General features: G+C 40.9%; 1 protein-coding gene across 1 annotated transcript in view; it reads left to right on the forward strand.

Moving 5' to 3' along the window:
* cntnap3 (contactin associated protein family member 3) overlaps positions 1 to 27,186 on the forward strand; it is a 332,581-nt gene that overhangs the window by 227,663 nt on the left and 77,732 nt on the right. The window contains exons 12-17 of the mRNA XM_060909607.1: positions 1,753 to 1,872; positions 3,449 to 3,451; positions 4,860 to 5,057; positions 15,685 to 15,841; positions 20,346 to 20,473; positions 25,213 to 25,383. Coding sequence (XP_060765590.1) covers positions 1,753 to 1,872; positions 3,449 to 3,451; positions 4,860 to 5,057; positions 15,685 to 15,841; positions 20,346 to 20,473; positions 25,213 to 25,383 — 777 coding nt within the window. The remainder of the gene's footprint in view (positions 1 to 1,752; positions 1,873 to 3,448; positions 3,452 to 4,859; positions 5,058 to 15,684; positions 15,842 to 20,345; positions 20,474 to 25,212; positions 25,384 to 27,186) is intronic.

Genomic DNA, 27,186 nt, shown 5'->3' on the forward strand with positions numbered 1-27,186 from the left:
GGTCAACTGTTGACCCTCTTGAGATTTTCAAATGCAACACTCAACTCAACACTCAACATTACACCAAATGTTCATTGGTCAATGGTCATTGGTCAGCTGTTGACCCTCCTAAGATTTTCAAACAAAATACTTGTCTCAATACTCAACTTCACACCAACTGTTCATTGGTCAATAGTCATTGGTCAACTGTTGACCCTCTTGAGATTTTCAAATGCAACACTCAACTCAACACTCAACTTTACACCAGATGTTCATTAGTCACTTGGTCCATGGTCATTGGTCAGCTGTTGACCTTCTTAAGATTTTCAAACACAACACTCAACTCAACGCTCAACTTTACACCAAATGGTCATTGGTCAATTGGTCAATGGTCAATGGTCATTGGTCAGCTGTTGATCCTCCTGAGATTTTCAAACAAAATACTCGACTCAACACTCAGCCTTACACCAGATGTTCATTAGTCAATTGGTCCATGGTCATCGGTCAGCTGTTGACCCTCTTGAGATTTTCAAACACAACACTCGATTCAACACTCAACTTTACACCAAATGGTCAGTGGTCATTGGTCAGCTGTTGACCCTTCTGAGATTTTCAGACACAACACTCATCTCAACATTACACCAAATGGTACGAACAACAAAAAAGCATTTGAACTGACACGAAGGCTACATTTACTCAAATAAGCACTCTTTACGACCGTAAGGAATAGAAAAGCATCTCAGAAAGCCCAACAGGCTGAATTTCAAAGTGGTTTGGTAAAAAACAGCAGACGTTCCACTCTTGTCAGCCAAGAACATACAGTAGCTATAGTAGGCACAGACACACTGAAGCAAGGCAGTTGAAGATTGGGCAAAAACAGGTGACGTTAATAATTGCATGAATGAACAGGGACATACTTACATGGGTGATCATATCAAAATGATCTGTGAGAATATTTGCCTGTTGAGCAAGTATGAATAAAAAATTCAGAGCAGGAACATGAAATCTGCTTGTCCTGGGCACCAGGTCTCATAACTTGTCCAACCCTAAGGTCTAATGAGTATCTATAAATAGCCTTAAAGGTACATTACCCTCAGGTTAATTCCCTAGGCAAGAAATCCATTATAAAGATGGTACCACCCCACTGATAGATACATTTTAATCCTTTTTTTGTTTGTTTGTTTTTGATGCAATATTAAAAGGTAGGCTTGAGATCAAATGATTCACTACTTCTTCTTGCCTGAAGATTATCAGTCCAAACCCTTATAAAAGATTGTGAATCCATAATAAAGATTGCTAATCAATGGGCTCCATTTCAAATCCAGTGGAGCAAAGCATAGCTTAACATTGAGAAAATTTCCAGGAGGAAATGTCCACACTCCAGAATATCTTCCTGTTCTTGCACACTTCCACTGGATAATCTAGGGCATGAACTCCAAAGCAGTATCTGGCAAGCAGTTTAGGCAAGCACATAGGCAGCGTGCTTGCAGCCATGAACGGCGCATTATCCGAGATGCTGCCTTCACCTCATCCTGATCCATCGTGTTTTCGAGGTTGACACGTATTGAGCTGTTTACTCTGCAGGCCCACATGTGGAGGCCTTAATGAGGACTGTCACACTTCATTATCTCAGCTCTCCGAGACGCATTTTCATGTGGAAGTAGCAACTGGAGATGAGGCATTTACATCTGTCTCCATGGGATTCGTTTTCTTTTCTTATTTTTTCAACGTGTCTAGAGCAGGAAGGCTAACTGTCATTTCCATCTTCACCAGCTGTTTACGAGGCGTCATGCGAGGCGTACAAGCACAGAGGGAACACGTCAGGGCTGTACCACATTGACGTGGATGGAAGCGGGCCCATCAAGCCGCAGCTCATCTACTGCAACATGTCAGGTAAATGTGTGACAAGTGGGCATAGTGCCGTCCATGTAAAACAAACTGGAGTTATTTTAACAATGTTTATTGCACAGCTCATTTGAATACTCGATTCTGATCGGTCAATTATGGCATTCAGCAGTCTGTTACTTTTTTATAACAGACTGTTGCTTTGGACCGCATCATTAGCAGAAGTAATAAAATAATTTTGTGTCAAATTGGTGATTTCTTTAGTAAGTAGCCATGTAATAACTCGGATAATAAACAGCGAGCCAGTCATTGTTGCAAAGTAAACCGATAATTTTACACTTTATGTTATTCCTTACTTGATTTACACCCTCGTGTTGAATTGAATTGGAAAGTCCAAATCATGTCCAGGTTTATATGGAATCAATTTTGTGCCAAAATGTTCATACAATACTTTTGAAATATCAAACAAAAACGACAAATCCAAAATACAAAAAAAAGAAAAAAAAGTCAATTTTTTTAGACTGGCAAATGAATTATTCATGTAATCGTGCAAAATATCAGTCTATTACTCTTCAGAAACCTTTTATTTTTGTTCCGCGTCTTTCTCAGTTTTGTTTGACGTAATTTATTTTGGTTGCGATTCCAGCTTTCTCGTTTGCGCTCCCTGACTTTTTGCTTGCAGTTTTGGCACAAACTTCACGTGTGGGTGGGCTGTCCAGGAATGCATTCCCATTGGGTAACTTGTGTTTGACTGACAGCTACGCTCAGCCATTCCCCGGAGGCTGTTGCGGCCATTTCCTACTCGGATTCTGGCGGACTGTTTGACGAGTGACCGATCCATTGACGGTAAACAAGGATCGAGTGGACTTCAGTGGCGACTATGATATTGAATTTACACTTTGTTGAATTAATTCAATATCATAGTTGCCACTGAAGTCCACTCGATCCTTGTTTACCATCAATGGATCGGTCACTCGTCAAACAGTCCGCCAGAATCCGAGTAGGGAATTGCTGAGCGTAGCTGTCAGTCAAACACAAGTTACCCAATGGGAGTGCATTCCTGGACAGCCCACCCACACGTGAAGTTTGTGCCAAAACTGCAAGCAAAAAGTCCGGGAGCGCAAACGAGAAAGCTGGAATCGCAACCAAAATAAATTACGTCAAACAAAACCGAGAAAGACGCGGAACAAAAATAAAAGGTTTCTGAAGAGTAATAGACTGATATTTTGCACGATTACACGAATAATTTGTTTGCCAGTCTAAAAAAATTGACTTATTTTTTCTTTTTTTGTATTTTGATTTGTCGTTTTTGTTTGATATTTCAAAAGTATTGTATGAACATTTTGGCACAAAATTGATTCCATAGGTTTATATTAGTCCAGTTGGACAAATGCACATAATATCAGTTTACACTTAATCGAATTGAATATCTGTGGTGTTTTTGATATTTTGCTTCCATAACTAACAGGTAAATGGAAAGCGAGTTTCATTACGGCAAGAAAGCATTCACGCTTTTGCCAGGATCTTTGCGCAAAATTGTGCTTTTATTAATCTCACTTTAGCTAGCATTAGCATGTACAGGTAGCTGTGTTTGTGTTAAACGCTGGACGTTTTTCCCAGTCAGAAGGTCATTACAGTTCATTTAAGTTTAATGCATGTTTAGTATTTGGACACTGACTGAAATTCAAGAAATACGGCACATAAAGAGTTAATACATAAAATCCTAGAATATCTAGAAATTCTGCGGTAGACAAACATTTTTGAAGCAAATTATTTCAACAGTTAATAGACAGTTAATATATTTATTAACACAGTGTGGGAAATAAAGCCGGACTGGCGGACATTTACCAGTAATTTTTGCATTTGCATTTTTGCGCCTGTATTTTAAAAGCATCAAACTGGATGGCCCATGAAAAATTGTAAAGATATGGGTCTAATCTACTTCTAATTTTCTTCCAAATGTTACACTGGGCGAATACATCATGTCGTAACACGGCCTATGAAACGGGGTCTCCACAGGCCCGACTTTAAAAATTCATAACTCGGTCATCGAAGGTCCTAGCCCCGCCAAAATTTATAGACTCCTCCCTCTTCCCAAGCCCTTTTGAACCAGCCAGTCACAGCCTGGTACAACCACAGTTCAGCCCGCTATTCACCCCGGAGCCCCCGAAAAAATTTAACACGAGTCCTGGCTCGCTCAAGCCAGCCTTTAAAATTTCATAACTCAGCGATCCAAAGTCCTAGCCCTGCCAAACTTTATAGGCACATCTCTCTCCCTGAGACCTTCCCAGCCAGCCCAGGCACGCCCTGATCCGACATCAGGAGTGAGCGTGGATCGCGGAAAGCTTTCGCACGAGCCCTGGCTCCATATTCAATTTGTAGTGTAATTAGCAACTAATGTCTAGCCTTTGAAGATCACAAAAATGTGCCTGGAAATAGCTGAGAAGCCATCTCCAGGCATCCAAAGCCTTTCAGCTGGCCTCGTACCCCCGGCCGCATTGTTCCATGCCTTTGGCCTGTCATTAGGACAGGCTGAAATTTGAATAGACAGGCAACATTTCAGATTTGTCTGTCCTGTGACAGTCTGCTTAAAATTCCTTATTTCCCACACTGTTGACATACACACAAGGGTTTAGATCAACATACGGTATGTGGGATCTTGTTCAGTTTGCGTGATGAATGATCATAGATTTCCATTACTCGTTAGCCGTTAACTGTTAGCCATGTGGCCTCAGTATCCACCTGCAGTTTAACACACACACAAAAAAAAAAAAAACACATGCTGGCTGTTTAGCTCCATTTGCACCAAGAGGGAAGTTTGTGTAAATGTGATTATTGTCTGAATCATTCCTTTAATACGACACTGGAGGATTTCCGCTCTGTTATTAAGCGCAATTTTGGGAACGTTGGCGTAGCCTGTGGTTTCTCAAAATAAAGGTCACCTTAGAGCACAGCCCACCTTGTTGTTTCCTCGTTATCGTTTGCATAATTACGAGTAACCATTTCCCTCTTCATCTCTGTCACGAAAACTGCAGATAAAGCGTGGACGGTGATCCAACACAATAACACCGAGCTCACCAAATTACGAGCATCTTCAGGGAGCGCTCAGCATTTGGCCTCCTTTAACTATTCTGCCAACGCCGAGCAGCTCGCGGCCATAATTACCCAAGCCGAGCACTGCGAGCAGGAACTCTCCTACCACTGCAAAAAGTCACGCCTCCTAAACACACCAGGTAAGCTTTTTTTCACTGAGAGTATTGATCCCCTCCTCCTTCGCTTGCCCACTATGAAAGGACAGACTTATTAAAAAAACTGAGCTTGTCAGTCACATAGAGCACAAAGCAGACAAGACGATTCGATTATTTTCAAACTAATTAACCTTTTTTTTTTGGTCCTTTTTTATTATTAGTTCATATCAGAGTGCTTTCAGCATCAGGTTCTGTTATTATACCACAGTGATGTTGAATTCTCAAATCGGATTGGTCAGAAGCTGTTGATTGATTTTCTATAACAGCAGCTCTCTGACGGTAGTTCTGGTGGTACTTCAAATGCACTCATTCTAAGAGAGTAACTGCTAGGTATGTAACGATTCACGCAATTCACTATTCGATTTGATTCGATTCGCGATATTGTGTTCACGACTCGATTTTCCCACGATATTTTTGAAAAAAATTTCAAAAAGAAAATGTTATTGCCAAAGCAATTTGCAACATTTAACACCCATGCACCTGCTGTTTGTTTTATGCAGTTCTCTAATCAGCCAATCCCTTGACAGGAAAGAAAAATGCGATCTCTGTGAGTGGCATGGGTGTTGGTTTGAGCCAGATGGACTGGTTCGAGTATTTCAGAAACTGCTGATCTCCCGGGGTTTTCGCACACAACAGTCTCTAGAGTTTACACAGAATGGTGCGGAAAACAAAAAACAGCGAGCGACAGTTCGGCGGGTGGAAACAAACGCCTTGTTGATAAGAGAGGACAGCCCTTGGTAAAAGTTTCTATAGATTTCTATAGAAAAAAAATCTATAAAAATTCTATGAAATTTCTAAATGAAATTTTATAGAATTTTTATAGACTTTTGTAGAAACTTTAGAGTTTTAATAGAAACTTTATAGAGTTTTAATAGAAATTTTATAGTTTTAATAGAAATGTTATAGAGATTATACATAGAAATCTTATAGAATTCCTATAGAAAGTCAACAGAATTTAACGAAGTTTCTATAGAATTCTTTATAGAGTACTGTGAAAATCTCTACAGCAATTTCTATAGAGACTATAGCAATTTCTATAGAGATTGCTATAGTTATTGAAGTCACCTGCATAATAGATACTCGAAGACCTACCCATGAAAATACAGTGAGCAACTAAAACTGTGTCCACCACCTGAATACTGGATCGTATAACAAATAATCATAACAGTAACACGAGAGAATACCAAATTATAAAAATTGGACAGATTCATCTCCAAATTCATCTTGAGAAAAAGCTATCAAAGGCAGTTAGTGGTTGCAGTGTGTAAAAATGAATGTGAAGATGATATATGTAACTGTAAAAAAGAATTGTACTGTATATTTCGACGTTTAACATCTACTCGAATAATGTTTCAATTAAATACAGGTATATATAAAGTCAAGGGGCATCAAATTAGAGAGGTTGAAATCACTAATGAATTGATAGCATGTAATTTATCTGATATAGCAAATAAGTATATTTACATGAAAATACAAAGAAAGACGTTTGTTTCACTTCTTCCAAATGCCATTGAGCTTGACTGAAAATTAATGTATAGCGTATATCAGCGTTTATTTTGGAAGTACATTTATTAAATTATGTCTTAAACTGTAATTTACATTTGGATCAATTGAGTTGTTGATCAGAAGTGTTATTATGTGAGATAAAGTAAATGAAATAAAGAACCTTTATTTTTATTGGAGATAAGTACTAAAGTTGTTCTTTGGATGCAAGGCCTTTTGTCTCAGACTGGAATTTCTGTAGGGTCTTTAAAATCCACCAAATTGTGTTTTTATGGAAATAACCATTATGAAATTTATAAAATTCTGTTGGCCCTAATAAAGTAGAGCTTCTATAGAACTCTGTATCAATTCTATAGAAATCGTTTTCTATAGACTACTATTTATATAGAATTCTGTTGAGATTCTATAGAAGCTGTTTTCTATAGAGTACAACTTCTATAGAATTTATACTATTTCTATACAACTTCTATAGAAACTATTTTCTATAGAGTATTAGTTCTATAGCGTTCTATAGAGATTGTATAGAAAGAGGGGTTTCTATAGGATTTTCTATAGAGTTTCTATAGAATTCTAAAAAACATTTTGACAAGGGAGAGGAAAATGGCCAGATTGGTTTGAGCTGCCAGGAAGGATATAGCAACCTGTAGCAACTCTTTACAACCGTGGTGAGCAGAAAAGCATCTCAGCATGCAACAGAAAACAGAAGAGCACATTGGGTTCCACTCCTGCAGCCAAGAACAGGGATCTTAGAGTCAAGAACAAGTTCCTATTAATGTGGCCAGTGAGTGTATTTATCCACATTTGTAAAGGTTGCTGTAAAAGATCATCAACTACGATTTCTTGTTAAATCTGTTTGTGCGGTCAGTCGCACAAGATCTCTTTCCCATTTTAGATCTGTTTTGTATGTGTGTTTTCGTGGCATTAGAGCTGTGTTACTTCCGCCTCAGGTGAAGTCATGCGCATTCCTGCTATCGTGTGTTAAACAACACAAATACAGCTCGGAAAAACTAAGGGATTATATGTTTATTTTCAGTTTCATCAAACTAAGTCGTCAAAAATTTATATTGCAATTTGTACGGTGGGGTGAATTCCCACTATTTAAATAATACTGGCTGGCGTTGAGTGGTATATCAGATAGATTCCATTCAGCTAGCATAATACTGAATGAGTCGAAGATGAGTAACTGAATGGAACATATCTGATATGCCACAAAAAAAGCCGGCCAATATTATTATTATTATTATTATTATTATTATAATACATCCCTTTCAGGTGTTCAATGCATCTTTCTCTTTCAAAATTCTCAAAATCTTCCATTTTTAACGAAGAAAACCTGGCGGTCATGTTTGTTTACAAATTGCCACAGTCGCTAGCTAGCATGGAGGTTTTACGTCTCTGACGTGTGACGTCATGTTTTCTTGACAACCATGCAATATCGTAAGCCATATTCAATGCTCATTCTACATGGGGTAGAGTAACGTAATACACGTAGGGTAAGCGATATGCTAATAATATTGCCTGCTATCAAACCAAATAAATTAAAGCCGCAAAAAGGGAATAGAATACGTGATTCATTTTTTATATTTCATCGATTCGAATCGTCATCAATTTATATCATGATTTATTGTTGCATGATATATCATTACATGCCTAGCAGCTACTCGTTGACAGGAAGTTGTATTGTATAGTGGATGCTGCATTCTCAACAAACGGCTAATCAAACAGATAAACAAATATGTTGTCATGTACCAAAGTAAAAGCTTTTTATAAGGAGATCTTTATATATGTTTATAGAAAGAGGCTCCAGTGTCAGCACTTTGTAAGAGTAAGTTTTCCACCACATGAAAGTCTTCACGATGGAGGAATTTCCAGTTTCCTTGTAACAGGCTGACAAGCTACATTTTTTTTTTGTTTGTTTGTTTGTTTGTTTGTTTTTTAAGCGAGTTTGTTTTTTTTTGTCTTGATACTTTTGACACAATTTTAATTCCATGTACAAGCTTCAACAGAGAGACCTAAAGAGAGGTTGTGATGGATAGTGACTGTTTATACGTAGCTACTGTAAAACAAGCGCTAACAGGAGCTAATATGTCTTGCGGGTGTTCTGCAGACAATCATGTCACTATTGCTGGGCTTCACGTGACGTCACATCCGCCTCATTAGTCATTCAAAACTTTAGCTGGTGGTCTACCAAAGCTCAGTTGACAAAGCGTTTGTACGGAGAAGGTGCATTGCTCGCATGAAAAACGCCGTACACTTGCGTTGTTTTAGGTTGTTCGAATCGATCAAACCACGAAACTGACAAAAGTTTCTTCAGGGTTCCCCGTGAACTAATAAAAAAGGGTGAACGAACACAGGATTTCACAAAAAGACGTCGAAAAAGGTGGCTTTTGAACCTCTCGCTGAAATCGAAGGGAGCCGAGTCAAAGCTTGCAGTGATCACTTCTTCGTGAAAGGTTTTTATTTCCCTCTCAGCTCTGTCCTTAGTGTTTTCCAAGTACTTTTATTGCTGTGTGTCATTATTTTACGTTACTTTTTTTAGTCACGAAGCGCTAAAGTCCCCAGTTGTTTCTTTGTTTCCTCCTCACAAAGTCCATATGCATGAAGGTCACGACAAAATTCTTACCCAGCTATACGGTTACAATGCGCCGTGATCACTTCTTCTCCGTCTTGTTTAACTAAGATCCAGGTCTTTAAAGGGGTTTCTGATGATCTTTGTGAATGATTTAGCTGAGCGATAAGAGCCAACACAAGTGAGAATCAAGTGAACTGTTGTTTGTTTACACTTCAACTTGCAGCGCTTCGTTGTAAAGACGCGAACAAAGTTTTTAAAAAAAAAAATACTTACACGGGCAAAAACAATACAGGATTAATTCGGCAGCGACTTGATACTGAGGTCCTTTACCCAGCTACATACAAAAAAAAAAAGTCGTAAGCCTCCATACTCTTCCACGCTTTCATCTGTTTTGTGGTGTAGAAGGACGTCTGCAACACCAGATAGTTCGAGATGTCTGGGAACTCGACTGAAGGGTGGTTTTCGAGATCGTATGACAAATCCTTCTTTCCCAGACTGTCGGGGTCGATTCCATTGCACATAGCAATCTTCTGAATATATCTAAAGCAAGCAGTGGCTTCTAGGTTACGGGCATACTCTGATAAGTTGCTAGTTGTTTGAACTACGGCGGCCGTTTAGACCACCAGCTATTTCACTTCCGGTAAAACCGCTAAGAAAAGTCATGTGACTGAAACCCAGCAATAAATGGCTAAAAAGTGTGATGTATCATCTCATCTCATTATCTCTAGCCGCTTTATCCTGTTCTACAGGGTCGCAGGCAAGCTGGAGCCTATCCCAGCTGACTACGGGCGAAAGGCGGGGTACACCCTGGACAAGTCGCCAGGTCATCACAGGGCTGACACATAGACACAGACAACCATTCACACTCACATTCACACCTACGGTCAATTTAGAGTCACCAGTTAACCTAACCTGCATGTCTTTGGACTGTGGGGGAAACCGGAGCACCCGGAGGAAACCCACGCGGACACGGGGAGAACATGCAAACTCCGCACAGAAAGGCCCTCGCCGGCCACGGGGCTCGAACCCGGACCTTCTTGCTGTGAGGCGACAGCGCTAACCACTACACCACCGTGCCGCCCCTGTGACGTATCATCTCATCTCATCTCATTATCTCTAGCCGCTTTATCCTTCTACAGGGTCGCAGGCAAGCTGGAGCCTATCCCAGCTGACTACGGGCGAAAGGCGGGGTACACCCTGGACAAGTCGCCAGGTCATCACAGGGCTGACACATAGACACAGACAACCATTCACACTCACATTCACACCTACGGTCAATTTAGAGTCACCAGTTAACCTAACCTGCATGTCTTTGGACTGTGGGGGAAACCGGAGCACCCGGAGGAAACCCACGCGGACACGGGGAGAACATGCAAACTCCACACAGAAAGGCCCTCACCGGCCACGGGGCTCAAACCCGGACCTTCTTGCTGTGAGGCGACAGCGCTAACCACTACACCACCGTGCCACCCCTGTGATGTATCATTCTAACATAAATTAAAAATTAGTGCTGTCAAGCGATTAAAATATTTAATCGCAATTAATGTAGCGACTGTCATAGTTAACTCGTGATTAATCGCAATTTAATCGCACATTTTTGTCACATGAAAAACCATGTAATTTTCTTATCAGCATAAAAAAGTGAATGGGCTTGCTCACCGTTCGAACTACGGGGGTACTCGGGGGATCCGAGATCCCCTGAAACAGACATGAGATCCCTTGAAAACATGATTTGGGAAATGTTGGGGGGTCTCTAAAATATTGGCAAAATGATGTTTATTGACATAGCAATCGTGTGTAACGGGAAGCATTTGCATATCCGAAGTGAGCGCGCGATGGAGATCCGCGCTCTGAGACGAGCGCAAGCCCCCCCCAAGGGAAAAAAAGGGACCCCCCGAAAATATCGGCATAGTTCGAACACTGGTTGTACCAATGTTTTGTTTTGTTTTTATTGCAGAGCATAACACGTCTTGTCACAGCCACTGCAAAGTGGGGCTGGAGCTGCCGATGGGAAAACGAAACCTAAGCCGAGCACCGTGGCTCTTTGGGGGAGGGCAGAGGACTCTGGCTGTGCGGGGCGTGGCATTACAGTCTAGCTGCTATCGTTTTTCTAAGCAAAGTCTCTGTTCCAAGTTCCTGGCAGTTTCAAAAGCTTATGAAAAACCTACATCATGTCATAGAGCGTTAATCTCACGATAAAAAAATTATCGCCGTTAAAATTGAGTCAAGGTAACGCGTTAATAACGCGACATTTTTGACAGCACTATTAAAAATGTAAAATTTTGGCAAAACGATGTGGTATAAGAGGAATAAAACACTTCAATACATGCTTTTATTTTGTAAAAATAATCCGCTTTATAGACTGATCGTGTACTTGTGTGTAAATACTCATTATTTACCTTTCCCACTGTGTTACCGTTTGTTGTTTTTGTCTGGGTCCAATTACAGGCGCATGCGTACTCAGCCTCTTAAAGGTCGAGTGATTCAATAATTGTTCTCACGGCCTTCTGAACAAACAGGAGACGCCTGAGCACTCTGCCGTAAATCGCTGCCTATTAGTTGTCTCATTAGCCGGGATGCTGATGAGCTGAGAAAAAAGACGGTGTCAGACATAAATAAATAATGCTCCAAATGTCAGATGAAGAGTAATGAGAGCGCACGCTTCTCCCAAAGCAGAGAGCAAGCGGCTCGAGATGGATGGATGTGAGCAGACGAGAGACAAATCAATGCCAATCTCCCCAGTGTTTATAAAAAAAAAAAAGAACATGAGTACTGCTGAGGGTTTAGGGTTCGAGCTGAAACTGCTTGTCCACACAAGCACTTTTATAAAGCCTGAGTCCACCATTTCAACCGGTTTATAGACATATTTGAGAATACGACGTTTAGAGCTGAAAGGTATTAATCCATATTGGATTTTCAAGTACACACCAAGCTTGGACAGAACAATTCCAGAGGTAATGATGTAGAAATTACTCAACACTTAACTGCTAGAGTGAAAGATGTAAATACTGTACATAGCAACCAAATCCCTGCTACTTTTCAGCACTTTGTGTCGAAGTAACCTACATGCAGTAAGTGCTAACTGCTAATAATGGCTTTATTAATTTAATGTTTTAAGTCTTATGCATTGATAAATCTTGATATTATTACTGTATGTGATATGGACACGAGTATTTTACTGGGAAATTCATCACTCGTAGTTTTCATACGAGCTCCATCCGGGACATGGAGAACTAAAACTGTGATATTAAGGCTACGTTTACATTAGACCGTATCTGTCTCGTTTTCTTCGCGGATGCACTGTCCGTTTACATTAAACCACCTGGAAACGCCGGGAAACAGGAATCCGCCAGCGTCCACGTATTCAATCTAGATCGTATCTGGTCCGGTGCTGTGTAAACATTGAGAATACGCGAATACGCTGTGCTGAGCTCTAGCTGGCATCCTCATTGGACAACGTCACTGTGACATCCACCTTCCTGGTTCGCTGGCGTTGGTCATGTGACGCGACTACTGAAAAACAGCGCGGACTTCCGCCTTGTATCACCTTTCATTAAAGAGTATAAAAGTATTAAAATACTGCAAATACTGATGCAAATACTGCCCATTGTGTAGTTATGATTGTCTTTAGGCTTGCCATCCTTCCACTTGCAAGTGGTAAGTGATATGCGCTGGGATCACACACACAGCGGCTCAGTCCCGAATCACTGCTCATGCGCTCCACTCGCGCGCTCTGTGAGCTGCGCAGGGCCGGAGTGCACACCCTCCAGAGGGCACTCGCTGTTCAGGGCGGAGTGATTTGGAGCGCAGGATGCCTGCGGAGCCGAGCGTATCCGTGTATTGGTGTTGCTGTGTGCACGCGAATCGTGTATTGGTGTTGCTGTGTGCACACTAATCGTTTTAAAAACGTTAATCTGATGATCCGCTGATACGGTCTAATGTAAACCCCACCTCAGAAGGCTAATGGATGATTAGAAAACCCTTGTACAATCATGTTAGCACAGCTGAAAACAGTTGAGCTCTTTAGAGAAGCTATAAAACTGACCTTCCTTTGAGCAGATTGAGTTTCTGGAGCATCACATTTGTGGGGTCGATTAAATGCTCAAAATGGCCAGAAAAATGTCTCGACTATATTTTCTATTCATTTTACAACTTATGGTGGTAAATAAAAGTGTGACTTTTCATGGAAAACACAAAATTGTCTGGGTGACCCCACACTTTTGAACGGTAGTGTATACAGTATATCTATATGTCACTCGTGACAAAATCGATGAATTATTTTTTATAAATTTGGCTACTTTTTCTTTGTGACTGTGTCGATATAATAAAAAGAAAATCACGTATTGGTTTGAAGATATGAAGTTTATCTTCTCGTGTTGAAAAACTCGCATTTTTCATATGAAATACATCGTGGATCTGAGTGACGTTTAAGTAATATTGGCTGGCTTTTTTTGTGGTATATCAGATATATTCCGACTCTAAATTGACCGTAGGTGTGAATGTGAGTGTGAATGGTTGTCTGTGTCTATGTGTCAGCCCTGTGATGACCTGGCGACTTGTCCAGGGTGTACCCCGCCTTTCGCCCGTAGTCAGCTGGGATAGGCTCCAGCTTGCCTGCGACCCTGTAGAAGGATAAAGCGGCTAGAGATAATGAGATGAGATGAGATCAGATATATTCCATTCAGCTAGCGTGATACTGAACAAGTCAAAGATGAGTAGCTGGGGGCGTCGTGGCCCAGGTGGATAAGGTGCCATGCCATAAATCCAGGGACCCGGGTTCGATTCTGGCCTGAGGTCATTTCCCAATCCCTCCCCATCTCTCTCTCCCGCTCATTTCCTGTCTCTACACTGTCTTATCCAATAAAGGTGAAAAAAAAATCTTAAAAAAAAAAAAGATGAGTAGCTGAATGGAATATATCTGATATACTATGAAAAAAGTCAGCCAATATTATTATACATACACACTCTCTTCATATCAGCATTCTCGAAGGCCAACGCTAGTTTACCCGCGAATCAGCACAGACAACGTAGCAGTGAAGCCACCTTCCAGCCAGTGTAGCGTTCATCAGTAGTGTTAGTGAATGCTCATAAAGTGGTCAGGCCAGTACTATTGAGAGCAAGTAGCACAGGCTAATGTCTGAGAAACTAAGATTTCTGTCTCCAGACTCTTCTTCCACACTGCATGCTCGCTACAGTATTTTTTCACTCAGACTTAAGTATTCATTTCCCTCTGTGATTTACTTAGTTACTTTTAAAATCAACATCGAAAACTACACACAACGGAGCGACCTGACAGCCAAAAATCTCTCAAAATCTTCCATATTTAATGAAGCAAACCTGGCGGCCACGTTTGTTTACAAATTGTCACAGTCGCTGTCTAGCTCAGAAGTTTTATGACGTGTCTCTTTTCCAGTTTTTTTTATGTCTGTTGGTATGTTTTTCTCTGAGGAATATCTAATGAAGTTTTGGTAGCTTTTTGGGTGTTCAATGTGTCTTTCTCTTTCCCAGTGAATACAGAAATGATTGTGCGCATGCGCAGCAAAAAACTCTCTCATTGAATATTCATATCAGCTCTGACGTGTGACGTCATGTTGTCTTGACAACCATGCAATATTCAACCATAAATCATATTCAACGCTCATTCTCCATTGGGTGGAGTGACGTAATATACGTAGGATAAGCGATATGCTAACAATATTGCATGCTATCAAACCAAATGAATGAAACCCGCTAGAAGAGAATAGGATACATGTTTTTATTCCTCCTGTATGTAGAATAATTCCTGATATTTCACTCCGATAACGTCACTCCCAGTGTTTTCCCGCTGACTAGATGCGCGTTGTCAAAATAGCGAACTGGTTCAAAATTTAAATTCTTTTGATTAACTTGTGTATTTTTGTGTGTGTGGATGTGTCTATATAATATAACGAACATTACACAGTGCTTCGAAGATATGAAGTTTATCTTCTCGTGTTGAAAAATATTTCACTTGTTTGTTTCGCTCACTCGTGAATATGTTCACCACTCAAAGATAAACGTCATATCATTGTGTAACCCTGTAATATCCTCTGTATCTGTTCACATTTCATTGGGTTTATGTTTTAGGTTTATTTCTCATTCACGTCTTAACACATAGGGTTTGTGTGTGAATGCCTAACTCCTGATATTAGACAGACAGTTCTATATGTGCGTATGTGTTTATGTTTAAAAGTAGAAACAAGCAAGAATTAAGCGTGTGTGTGTGTTTAACTTTTGGTCTTTTTGTTCAAGTTGATCTTTTATACTTTATCTATCATTTCCACTTTTGGATCCTTCTCTGTTTTGCCCACACATATCTGTGATTTGTTGCCAAGCATCCAAACATTAGCATCCTCAAGCGAATTGCAGGGTTCATTGTTGAGGTTGGTTATCTTCACTTTTAAATGTGTTGATTGAGTCAAAAGAATGCACACAGGGAGTTCTCATCAGGGTGTTTAAGGACTTGTTTAAAAAAAAAACTGATTTTGCCTCATTGTGGGTGATAATTGGCTTTTGCAGATGGTGCGCCGTTCACCTGGTGGGTGGGCCGGTCAGGAGATGCCCACACATACTGGGCAGGGGCACAACCGGGCACTCAGCAGTGCGCCTGTGCCGTCCACGACAACTGTGTGGATCCAGAGCAGTTCTGCAACTGCGACCGCGACCTCGATGACTGGTACTGAAACCTGTAACTTTGTTTCGACAAAATAACTTACTATTTAGCAATAATGGCATTTACTTTAAAATAACGAGTGGGTTTTTTGTTGTTGTTGTTTTTAATGTGCTTGTTCAATAGAGAGCTGGAAAAAATGTCACAAATATAACAAACACCACAAGCCTTTAAATTTAAGTTCACGGTTAGATTTTACAATATTTGGAAAAAAAAATTAAATGAAGAAAATTGTATTGCCAAAAAAGCATTAATTTTCCTATTCTTTATCACTGTACAGTAAATATTCCTTTTGTTCAGTTAAAAAAAGTTTTGTTTTATTTTCTTAATAAGCAACAATATATATATATATATATATATATATATGTTATTTACCAGCTGGGAGGTTTCTACAGGATCGCGGGCAAGCTGGAGACTATCCCAGCTGACTACGGGCGAAAGGCGGGGTACACCCTGGACAAGTCGCCAGGTCATCACAGGGCTGACACAGACACAGACAACCATTCACACTCACATTCACACCTACGGTCAATTTAGAGTTACCAGTTAGCCTAACCTGCATGTCTTTGGACTGTGGGGGAAACCGGAGCACCCGGAGGAAACCCACGCGGACACAGGGAGAACATGCAAACTCCGCACAGAAAGGCCCTCGCCGGCCACGGGGCTCGAACCCGGACCTTCTTGCTGTGAGGCGACAGTGCTAACCACTACACCACCATGCCCCAGCTGGGAGGTCCGTATGGTGAAATACCGTGACCGAGGTCTTGAAAGTGCTGAGCGAGGCCCTCTTGGCCAAGGTCAGTATTCAAGGCCGAGATCACGGTATTTCACCATATGGACCGACCTTAAGCTGGTAAATAATATATTTATTTTTTTCTTTACCAACTTCTAACAGAAAACGAGAGCGCCCGAAAGGGAAAACCGAGCCGAGCCGCCATTTTGAATCCTCATTCACGGCTGTAATGCAAATTGCTTCCTCCTCGGTATACAAGTGCACTTCCATGGCAGGAAAAAAACTACATTTTGCTGCCTATGTAGTCCCCTATTTATACAAAACTGAGTCATTCAGGATTCAGCCATGTTTTTGCTCGGCGTTAGCAACAGTTACAGGTTTTTAGCTTTCTCCTGAAATGTTTTCTTTTATTTCTTCTTCCTCAGGGTAGTAAAACTCGCTTTCGCTGTGGACACTGTCGTTATCGCTATCCATGCTGTAAAATTAATGCTATTATGCTGAGAAATGCTGGCAAAAATTTATAAGATTTTTGATAAAAATCTTATAAATAAATCTTATAAAAAGATAAATGTTGACAAAAATTGCAACTATATTTGTTCTTGTTGTGAATGAGCGAGTCGCCAGAGGTCCATAACCGGGGTCCGTACTGTAGGACTAACTCGCCAGCCAATCAGAGCGCAGGATTTGATGGAAACTGGGCCGCGAAAAAAATAAAATTGCTTATTAACTAAAATATTCCTTTCATTACAAATTTAAAAAGTTAGCAACAAATACTGTAGGCGTTTTCTTAATAACCATTTACGGACATTTGTGAAGGCTGGACTCAGCTTAAACACAAAACAGCTACCTCTGTTTGCTTCTCTTTTCTTTAGCTTACGGCAGTGTGTATAAACAGGGCTCTGATTTCATGATAAATCGATTTGTACAGGCAATCGCACAACCCATGTTAGATCTGGGAGTTTTGTGAGTTTTTGTCACTGAGCTCTATGTAAAAATCTGGAGCGCTCAGAGCCTATCCCCCACTGTAGAGACGAGTGAAGCCATCTGGCCGCCATCTTACCACTCATGTCGTGTGTATTTGGTTTATGTGTTAAACCGTGGTATCTGATCAAATTTGCCCCAAGAAAAGTATCACCTGACTTTTTTTCCCCCCTTTCATTACCTCCTCTTATTTTCTCACCTTTACCCACATTCCTTACATCTTCATAGCGCTCCGCTTCACTGTTATTGTTTTTTTCTTTTCCAGTTCAGTCTCTGTTTTTCTTTTATACAGTGTACCATATATTTCTTCCTTCCTTTCTAGCTCTCTCTATCTCACTCTTTATTTATTTATTTATTATTATTATTATTATTATTATTATTATTATTATTATTATTATACCAACACAAAGGCTGTACAATACTTTCTATTGCTGACAGTTATTGAAACATGATTATTTTCTCATGTTATTTGCCATTTTCACTTCATTCTCACAGTCATGTCTTAACATGTAGTCCTAAATTCATTAATTGTTCTAATTTTTTTTTTTGAAATCTCCAAAATTGGAATAAATTGGAAGTCTGTGATTTGAAATCAGTAGCTTTCGGTCCACTGAACAAAAATAATTGAGTGTCAGGGAAAATTCTTTTTATGACCTGCACTTGAAAAATCTGAAAGGCAGTCTAGCTTTAGTTAATACTGGGACGGGTGACTGCCCGGGATGACCAGGTGCTGGCAAAGGACTTTAATTGTTTAGAAAACGCTTCAGGAAAATAATATTGTTTAATAGCAAGAAACAGATGGGTCACACCATCCTGCTTATTTTCCTAAGTTTTTTTTTATTCCTTACTTAAAACCTTCATCTCCAAGAAGTGTTTTTAATCCATTGTTTATGAACCATACTGGCTTTGTAGCTTGTGTGTCTGTTCTAGACAGATTTAATTCTCATAGCAACAACCTGACTGACCCTAGAGATTCTCCTGTCAGTCAGAAAACACTTTGATTCACTGATTTAAAAACAACTTCTAAGATCGTCTGATTGGCCGAACAACTCATCAAACAAATAGAGTGATTATTCTGTTTATTTTAAGATGGCAGATGAAAACAGATCGAAATACTAGTGCTATAGTCAAGACCACCTAACCCGAGCCCAAGTTATGACCAAGACCAGAGTGTATCGAGACCAAGACAAGACCAAGACTTTGAGGAGTTGACATCAAGACCAAGGCCAAGACCAAAGCCAAGACAAAAACCAAAGCCAAGACCAAGGTCACAACCGAGTCGAGACCGAGACCAAAGCCAAGACCAAGATCAAAGCCAAGACTAAGGCCAAGATCAAGACTAAGGCCAAGACCAAAGCCAAGACTAAGTCAAGACCAGGACCAGACCAGTGTGTATGAGGGACGGTGGGGGAGGGGTGACAGCCATTAACCTTAACAACGTTTTCAAATTAGTAGTGAGTCACATCGTTAGTTGCATTTTGAATCAGGCAATTTCATGAAGTTTCTGCAGTCGTGGCCTTGACCAGTCTTGAAATAAAATCCCAAGTCTCTATGTCCAAGACAAGACTGAGTAAACATGCAGTCGATTTCAAGGCAAGACCGAGACCTTCAAAAAGTGGTCACGAGACCGGTCTTAAGTACAACAACACTACTGAATACCAAACAGCAGTGCAAGTGAAGCACAACACTCCAAGACTATCTGTTTTTATAATTTTAGATTTAAGTTCAAATTTAAATGGCAGTTTGGTGTCGGAAAGACACAGTCCGTTCTGACAAACTAATGTTCGATGAAATCTGTCATTGCACAGGGAAGAAAATGTACCTCTCACTTACACGAACCAGACAAGCAGTGACACTCAAACCTGTGCTGATCTCTTCCCACTGGCTAGGTTACTGCACAAATGGGTCATTTACCGTATAAACGCTGTACAAAATGCATGTTATTATTTCCTGAAAGCACCAGTGACTGTCACGTGGAGGACTGCACTAAGTGAATCAGGTTCCAGTGTTGCTTATTTCTAATGCATCAGAATTATAGTAATTACAAACGTCTGACTTTAAAAGCATAAAAAGCATTCGTGGCCTTGTTGAATTCTTAATTAGCAGTTATAATTTTCTAAAAGCTCAGACACGACGGCACGTGACATGGTATAAATGGCAGCAGCGTCCGCGGTGAAAGTAGCTAGGAGTAGAATGTCATGATGTAACTTGTCTATCTACTGAGCAAGCATTGCCTGCCATTTTCTAGTATTTACCACTGAGCGTAATTTCGCTTTCTGTCACAAAGAAGTCATAGTGTCATGTCGTGTGCATTGCTATAGAAACGACTGTTTCCCAAGCCGTCATCTTGTAATTACCACAATTAAGGAGCATGATATACAATTACTGTATACCACAGCATGTGTACGTGTATTTATTTATTTATTTATTTATTTATATATAAAGATAAAAAGTCTTTGGTTTTAGGCACAAGTACAGCAGAGTGAACCTCTAGTAGGCGCTGTTGTTTCTGCACAGTGACTAGAGTCACAGAATACGATGGTCCCAGAATTCGGTGTCATGCCAGGCTACTGATTTGTCCACGTTTGTACATAATATCACATTATGCAACACGAAGAAAACAGAATATTCATACATACTGAAAAATTTCTTCAATTATTTTTGTAAGTAAAGTTTCTAAAATAAAATAAAAAAATGCTTAGGATATTATCACTTACAGCAATTAGAGAGTTTGATTGTCTTGTGGGTTTTTTTTTTTGGATGTTTATTTGTTTGGGTTTTTTTTTTTTTGGATAGGCTGAACGATTCTGGCGTCCTCTCTCACAAAGAGCATTTGCCTATCAGACTGTTAGCAGTGGGGGATGTAAGCAGGCCGGGGTCAGAGGCAGCATATCGGGTGGGTCCCCTCCAGTGCCACGGAGACAGTAAGTATGAAAAACTCATAAATACTCTGAAAAGGTACAGTACTGGTCAAAAGTTTGGACACCTACTCAAGTCATAGGTTTTTCATTACCTCTGCCAACTTTGTTGGAGGAGGTTACGTTTTTGCCTCTGTTTGTTTGTTTGTTCCCAACATTAATTCAAAAAGTTATGAACTGTTTTTAATGAAATTTTGAGGAAAGGTGAGCCATCGGCCAAGGAACAATTGATTCGATTTTGGTTAGTCAGCGTAGTCTGTATTCCATTGGGTTTAGAATCAATTGCAGCAAATTTATTTTCAAATCTGACAGCTAGTGTTAATTAAATTGATAATCGATCATTTCCGTTTCCGGTTGAGAGTACGCTGTGCGCATTTTGGCTGTTGCAGGATTTCCCCAGGTTTGACCACCATAAATTTAAGACTTTTTTAAGACCTTTTTAAGACCACTTAAATGAGAATTAAGACCTACATTGCACCCATTATGCGCTCGTAGAACACCAGATCAAATTCCCAATAATGACAAATGTTTCAAGTAAAAATACTTTTATTATAAAAGTTATATACTTAAAAGTCATTATGTGCATTGCTTGTCGAATCTTCACATTCAAGACAAAAAAACAAGTCTAAACCTGGAAGAAAGGAGCACAACGTAGGGTCCACGTCATGGCCTTAAAGGAACAGTCCACCGTACTTCCATAATGAAATATGCTCTTATCTGAATTGAGACGAGCTGCTCCGTACCTCTCCGAGCTTTGCGCGACCTCCCAGTCAGTCAGACGCAGTCAGACGCGCTGTCACTCCTGTTAGCAATGTAGCTAGGCTCAGTATGGCCAATGGTATTTTTTGGGGCTGTAGTTAGATGCGACCAAACTCTTCCACGTTTTTCCTGTTTACATAGGTTTATATGACCAGTGATATGAAACAAGTTCAGTTACACAAATTGAAACGTAGCGATTTTCTATGCTATGGAAAGTCCGCACTATAATGACAGGCGTACTAACACCTTCTGCGTGCTTCGGCAGCGCATTGATACGGAGCTCAGATATCAATGCGCTGCCGAAGCGCGCAGAAAGTGTTAGTACGCCTGTCATTATAGTGCCGACTTTCCATAGCATAGAAAATCGCTACGTTTCAATTTGTGTAACTGAACTTGTTTCATGTCACTGGTCATATAAACCTATGTAAACAGGAAAAACGCGGAAGAGTTTGGTCGCATCTAACTACAGCCCCAAAAAATACCATTGGCCATACTGAGCCTAGCTACATTGCTAACAGGAGTGACAGCGCGTCTGACTGCGTCTGACTGACTGGGAGGTCGCGCAAAGCTCGGAGAGGTACGGAGCAGCTCGTCTCAATTCAGATAAGAGCATATTTCATTATGGAAGTACGGTGGACTGTTCCTTTAAAGGTACACAAAAATGCAATAGGCATACCAACACATTAATGCCAAAGGTGTGCACTCACCAGTCAGAAAGCCAAACTGAGGGCCTCACTCGAGGCCTAAAGAACTGTCTCTGAACTAATTATGACCATGCACCCAGAGATTGATATTTAAAATAAAAAAGTGATGTGGGTGTATTTTTTTAAATAAAATATCAAAACATTCACAACACTCTAAACAGACAAACTCTTTGTCTTAGTTTCCCAGCACTTGCTTCAACCATTTTACATTTTGTACCCTTGTAAACGAGGGAGGGAGAGCGATACAGAGGGGCGTAGATAGATAAGAGACGAGGGGGATAGATGGGAAGAGAGATAGAGATAGATAGATCGATAGAAAAGAGGTAAGCCGAAAGTCTCTTAAAGGTGCACAAAAATGCAATTGGCGTGCCAATACATTGGTACAATGGTGTGCACTCATCAGCCAAAAAGCCAAACTGAGGGCCCAACTCAAGGCCTAAAGAACGGTCTCTAAACTAATTATGACCAGAGATGATAAAACAGACAAACTCTTTGTCTTAGTTTCCCAGCATTCAACTTGCTTCAACCATTTTACATTTTGAAGAATAAAAAGAAATGTAAATACTCCTAGTAAACAAGGGAGGGAGGGAGGGAAGACAGATGTGGAGGTGGATAGATAAGAGACACAATGAGATAAATCCACCACTTGCCTCGTTAACGTCTTTGACCAACTCCTTCGTTATATAAGGAGCAAGACCGAATTTTGTTATGTAAGACGTTTTGTTTTTTCCACAGGAGAACGTTGTAGCGATTTCCAAGTCTGGGAACACAGCCTTAAAGAGTTCGCTTATGCCCTCATTCGAGCTGTACGAGTGGTGTTCCGTAATTGTTTTTAAAATCCAGAGCACCTCTGCCCGAAGTGTCGGGGTTCCACCGACACCCATCATGCCACTGCTCGGCCCTTGTGTTGTTGCTAGCCTTGCCGATGATGTCTGGCTTGGCTGATGCTGCTGACGTTCGACAGTGGTGCTAGTGCCAACTCCAGGTGCACTCGGAGATTGAACCGTGCAGAACTGAGCGATGGGCTGGTGGCGGTGGAGGGCAGATGCAATGTGCTTTGAGCTCTGCATGTGAGACTCTAAAGCGAAATGACCTATAGTGGACAACTTGAAGGTCTTTCGACAAACAGCATCTTGCTTCAACGTCGCTTCCAGGAACCTCCCTCACCCAATCACGATATCTTTCATCTGAAAGCCACTGCTGATTAAAACGACACTTCCCCATGCTGCGATTCGCGGAGTCTCCTCTCCACCACGGACTCCGACGATTGCGCCGGCGCGAAAATGTATCAATATTGTTTCTTTCTTTGCGCATACCGTACTCCAAGAAATTCACTGATGTTACGCAAAACCCACGTTTTCACATTGTAGAATAGTATGAGTAAATTTAAGACCTTTGTTTAAAAAAATTAAGACTTGGGCAAAGCAATTTAAGACTTTTTAAGGCCTTAATTTTGGAATATTAAATTTAAGACTTTTTTAAGACTTTTAAGACCCCGCGGCTACCATGTGTTGCTTCTCACCGGAGCTTTTTATTTTTTTCCCCCTTTGTTTTTCTTTTTGTGTTTATATAGTTTGATGTTTTTCCTTTGAATGTTTTTTTTTTTTTTTAAATCTCATTTTTCAGGGTCTGGTGGAACCATCAAGAAAGATGAAAAGCAGTCCAATGCAAAAGCATACATTGCAAAAGATAAATGCCAAAAAAAAAGTTTTGTCCGCCAGTTGTGGTGTTGCTCCGGACCCAGGTTTGGGTGTCGGTTCTCTTCGGGCCTTGGTCCACCATAGGTGATGCCTGTGCTCCTCGTTATGGACTGCAGTGAGCTCGTTGCTCTTTTAACATCGGGGTTGTCCAGCACTCTGTGCAGCGGTGCTTCTGTGCTTGGCGCGCTGTTCCAAGCGATGTTGCCCGGTGGCGTCGTGATGGCTGTGCAGGTGGTTTGGGACATACTTTCGTGCGCCTTTTGGTGGGACTGTGGTTAGCTACACCATTGGAATTACATCCTGACCCTGTTTTGGTAGATTAATTAATTGTTTTGTTTGTTTGTAACACAACTTTGGATGTGAGAAAAGCACTATATAAGTTGTTTATTATTATAGTGAGCCAGGGTTGGTCAGTAGGTCTGCCCGTAGCTCCACCAGCATGTTAGCCAAAGTAGCATTTTCAACGTTAGTGCTAGCGGCGATGCATCGGACTGTTCAGGCTTTCTTGAAGTTTTACCAGTTCTAGATGTTATACTGAAGGGCACAATTTTTTCAAGCACCGTTTAGTATTTTGTTTTCGCAAGTTTGAGTGGTATACTTGAAAAAAATTAAGCTAAGTAGAAACTGTGTACTGGAAGCTGAGAAAATCACCACTACGCCATACTGAATGCCAACCGGAAGTCTCCAGTTGATTTGATTTTGATGCAAATCCGGATATGGATCCAGGATTTATTTATTTTTTGGTCTGTTCCCAACGTAACTCAAAAAGGAGTGAACGGATTTGGATGAAATTTGGTGGACAGCTTTAGTATTACCCTAGATCCAAGGAATTAGATTTTGATGTTGATATGTGGCTTGCTGAAGGTATGCACTCTACCGAGTGCCCTTCTGGTTCAATCTGTATTTTGATTTTTTTTTTTTGACATTGCCAAACAATACTTAAGACATCAAAACTATGAAATAACATATGGAATGTATATGGAATTATGTGGTGAACAAAAAAGTGTTAAAAATGTTTCATAGTTTATATTATTTAAAGCATCTAGCATTTACCTTGATGACACTTTGCACACTATTAGCATTATCTTAACCAGCTTCATGAGGTCGTCACCTGGAACGCTTTTCAATTAACAGCTGTGCCTTGTCCAAAGTTAATTAGTGGACGAGTTTCTTGCCTTCGTAATGCATTTGAGATCAAACAGTAAATAGTAAATAATCTAAAAAAAAACAGTAAATAGCCCTATTCCACAACTGCAGTCGTCCATATTATGTCAAGAAGCGCTCAACTAAGTAAAGATCATTACTTTAAGATATGAAGCATCTTTTAATTAATAAAAATAAAGACAAAACATTGAATTAGAAGGTGTGTCCAAACTTTTGACTGGTACTGTAGATATATACATACACATTTCCATTTGGTTTTGTGACAGAAGCACAAATGACTTGTGTACGACTCAGAGCCTCCTGCTCCTCAGTGAAACTTCTCAAAGCACCTCTATATTGAGTTACAGTTCAAATAATGACTAAACACTTTTGGAGCTCCCAATGGTGTGGCGCCTTCCTAAATGCTTTCTCTCTTCAGATGACTTCTGGAACGCGGCCCACTTCGATAAGGAGACTTCTTACCTCCACTTCCCCACTTTCCACGGGGAACTCAGTGCTGATATTGCCTTCTTTTTCAAGACCTCCTCCTCCAGCGGCGTGTTCCTCGAAAACCTGGGAATTAAAGACTTCATCCGAATCGAGCTGAGCTGTGAGTGAATTGTGCTTTCTGTCGTACAGGTCAGGACGTGTAGTAGTGTACAAGAGCCCACTGCCACCAAGGTTATTTATTTCATCAGGTGTTGCTTAAAATGTGATGAAGCTGAAACAAGTTAGCTTTTGCGAAATTCTAAATTATGAAATTCGCTCGGGACGCAGGTGTATATATGGGACACAAGAGACAAAGCTATTTTTTTCCATCTGTATCTAGACAAATGTTTTTTTAATGTTGTAGAACATCCACGAAACAGTTCCTGTTATTACTTACAGTATAGCCTCACTAGCCTCTCATTTTTTTCCTCTTTCTTGAATAAAGCTAAAAAATATACATACAGTAGTTACTGAGAAACCAGAAAGCCATCTGTCCTAAACACTGAAGACTCCTTCCATAAATAAACATCTACTTCACCATATTTCTTCTCACATCAGCCGTACTTGACTGTTTTACTGCAGATTTGTTAGCTAGCCCAAGAGAGCTACCCAGGGTGGACATCGAGGACTTAGACCAGTTCCCACCCAACCATTCACACCTGTGGGCAATTAAAAGCAGCCAGTTAACCTAACCGCGTGTCTTTGGATGGTAGGGGAAACCAGAGCACCTGGAGGAACTTGCAAACTCTAAACAGAAAGGTCCCCTTCAGGTTGAGGTTCGAACCCAGAACCTTCTTTCTGTGAGGCAACAGTACTAAGCACCACACTATCCTCTTTGCTAAACAACAACACATCAATTTTAAATTGAACATTGCTGCAGTGACCCAGATGTGTAGATTGCTCCTCTGCAACATCTGAAAGATCCATGCTTTTCTTACCACCTACTCTACTCAGCTCCTAGTCCAAGCATTGATCCTCTCCTGCTTGGACTACTGCAACGCTCTCCTTTCTGGCCTTCCAGCTTCTGCCATCGGACCCCTGCAGCTCATCCAGAATGCTGCAGCTTGCCTGGTCTACAACCTCCCTCGTTCTTCTCATGTCACCCCTCTTCTTGCTGACCTGCACTAGCTACCTATCGCAGCTCGCATCAAATTTAAGACATTGGTGCTAGCTTACCAGGCTGTCAAGTGGTAGCATACCTCCAGGATCTGATCTGCCCTTACACGCCATCCAGATCCCTACACTCCACTACTACTGGTCGCCTGGCCCCTCCTCCTCTCTGTTCCTGCCCAGCCCGCTCAAGACCACTGTCTGTCCTGGTTCCCCGTTGGCGCACTGACCTTCCCATTGAGCTCAGAACTGCTGGTTCCCTGACCACCTTCAAGCGCAGATTGAAGACTCACCTCTTCAGGCTGCACCTCTCCCCTGCTTCCCTTCCCACTGTGTAACTGCACTTCAGTCTAGACCAACCCAGGCTGTATACAGTCTAGCCTGGGGTTAGCCGTTTTGAGTTCTCTGTTTAGTTGTACATTATATGGTTGGTTGGTTTCCTTGGCTGTTTGAGTATTGGTACATCAACAGAATATTACACTAGGTGTTGCTGTCACTTGTTCAGTTGGTACTAGAATTTTCTTGTCTAGAAATTCAGCACTTCGTGTACCTGACTTTTGCACTTGTTGTACGTCGCTCCAGATAAGAGCATCTGCTAAATGCCATGTAATGTAAATCTATGTAATATTAGTCTTATATTAGTCCTGTAGTGTGTCTAGCATACAAGTCCCTGGGGAGGTGTTCCAGGCATGTCCCCCCGGGAGGAGGGACTATGTCTCTCGGCTGGCCTGGGAACGCCTCGGTGTTCTTCCCGAGGAGCTGACCGAGGTGTCTGGGGAGAGGGAAGTTTGGGCTTCCATGCTTAGACTGCTGC

This window comes from Neoarius graeffei, chromosome 25 (assembly GCF_027579695.1).
Source record: "Neoarius graeffei isolate fNeoGra1 chromosome 25, fNeoGra1.pri, whole genome shotgun sequence".
NCBI classification, from domain to species: Eukaryota; Metazoa; Chordata; class Actinopteri; order Siluriformes; family Ariidae; genus Neoarius; species Neoarius graeffei.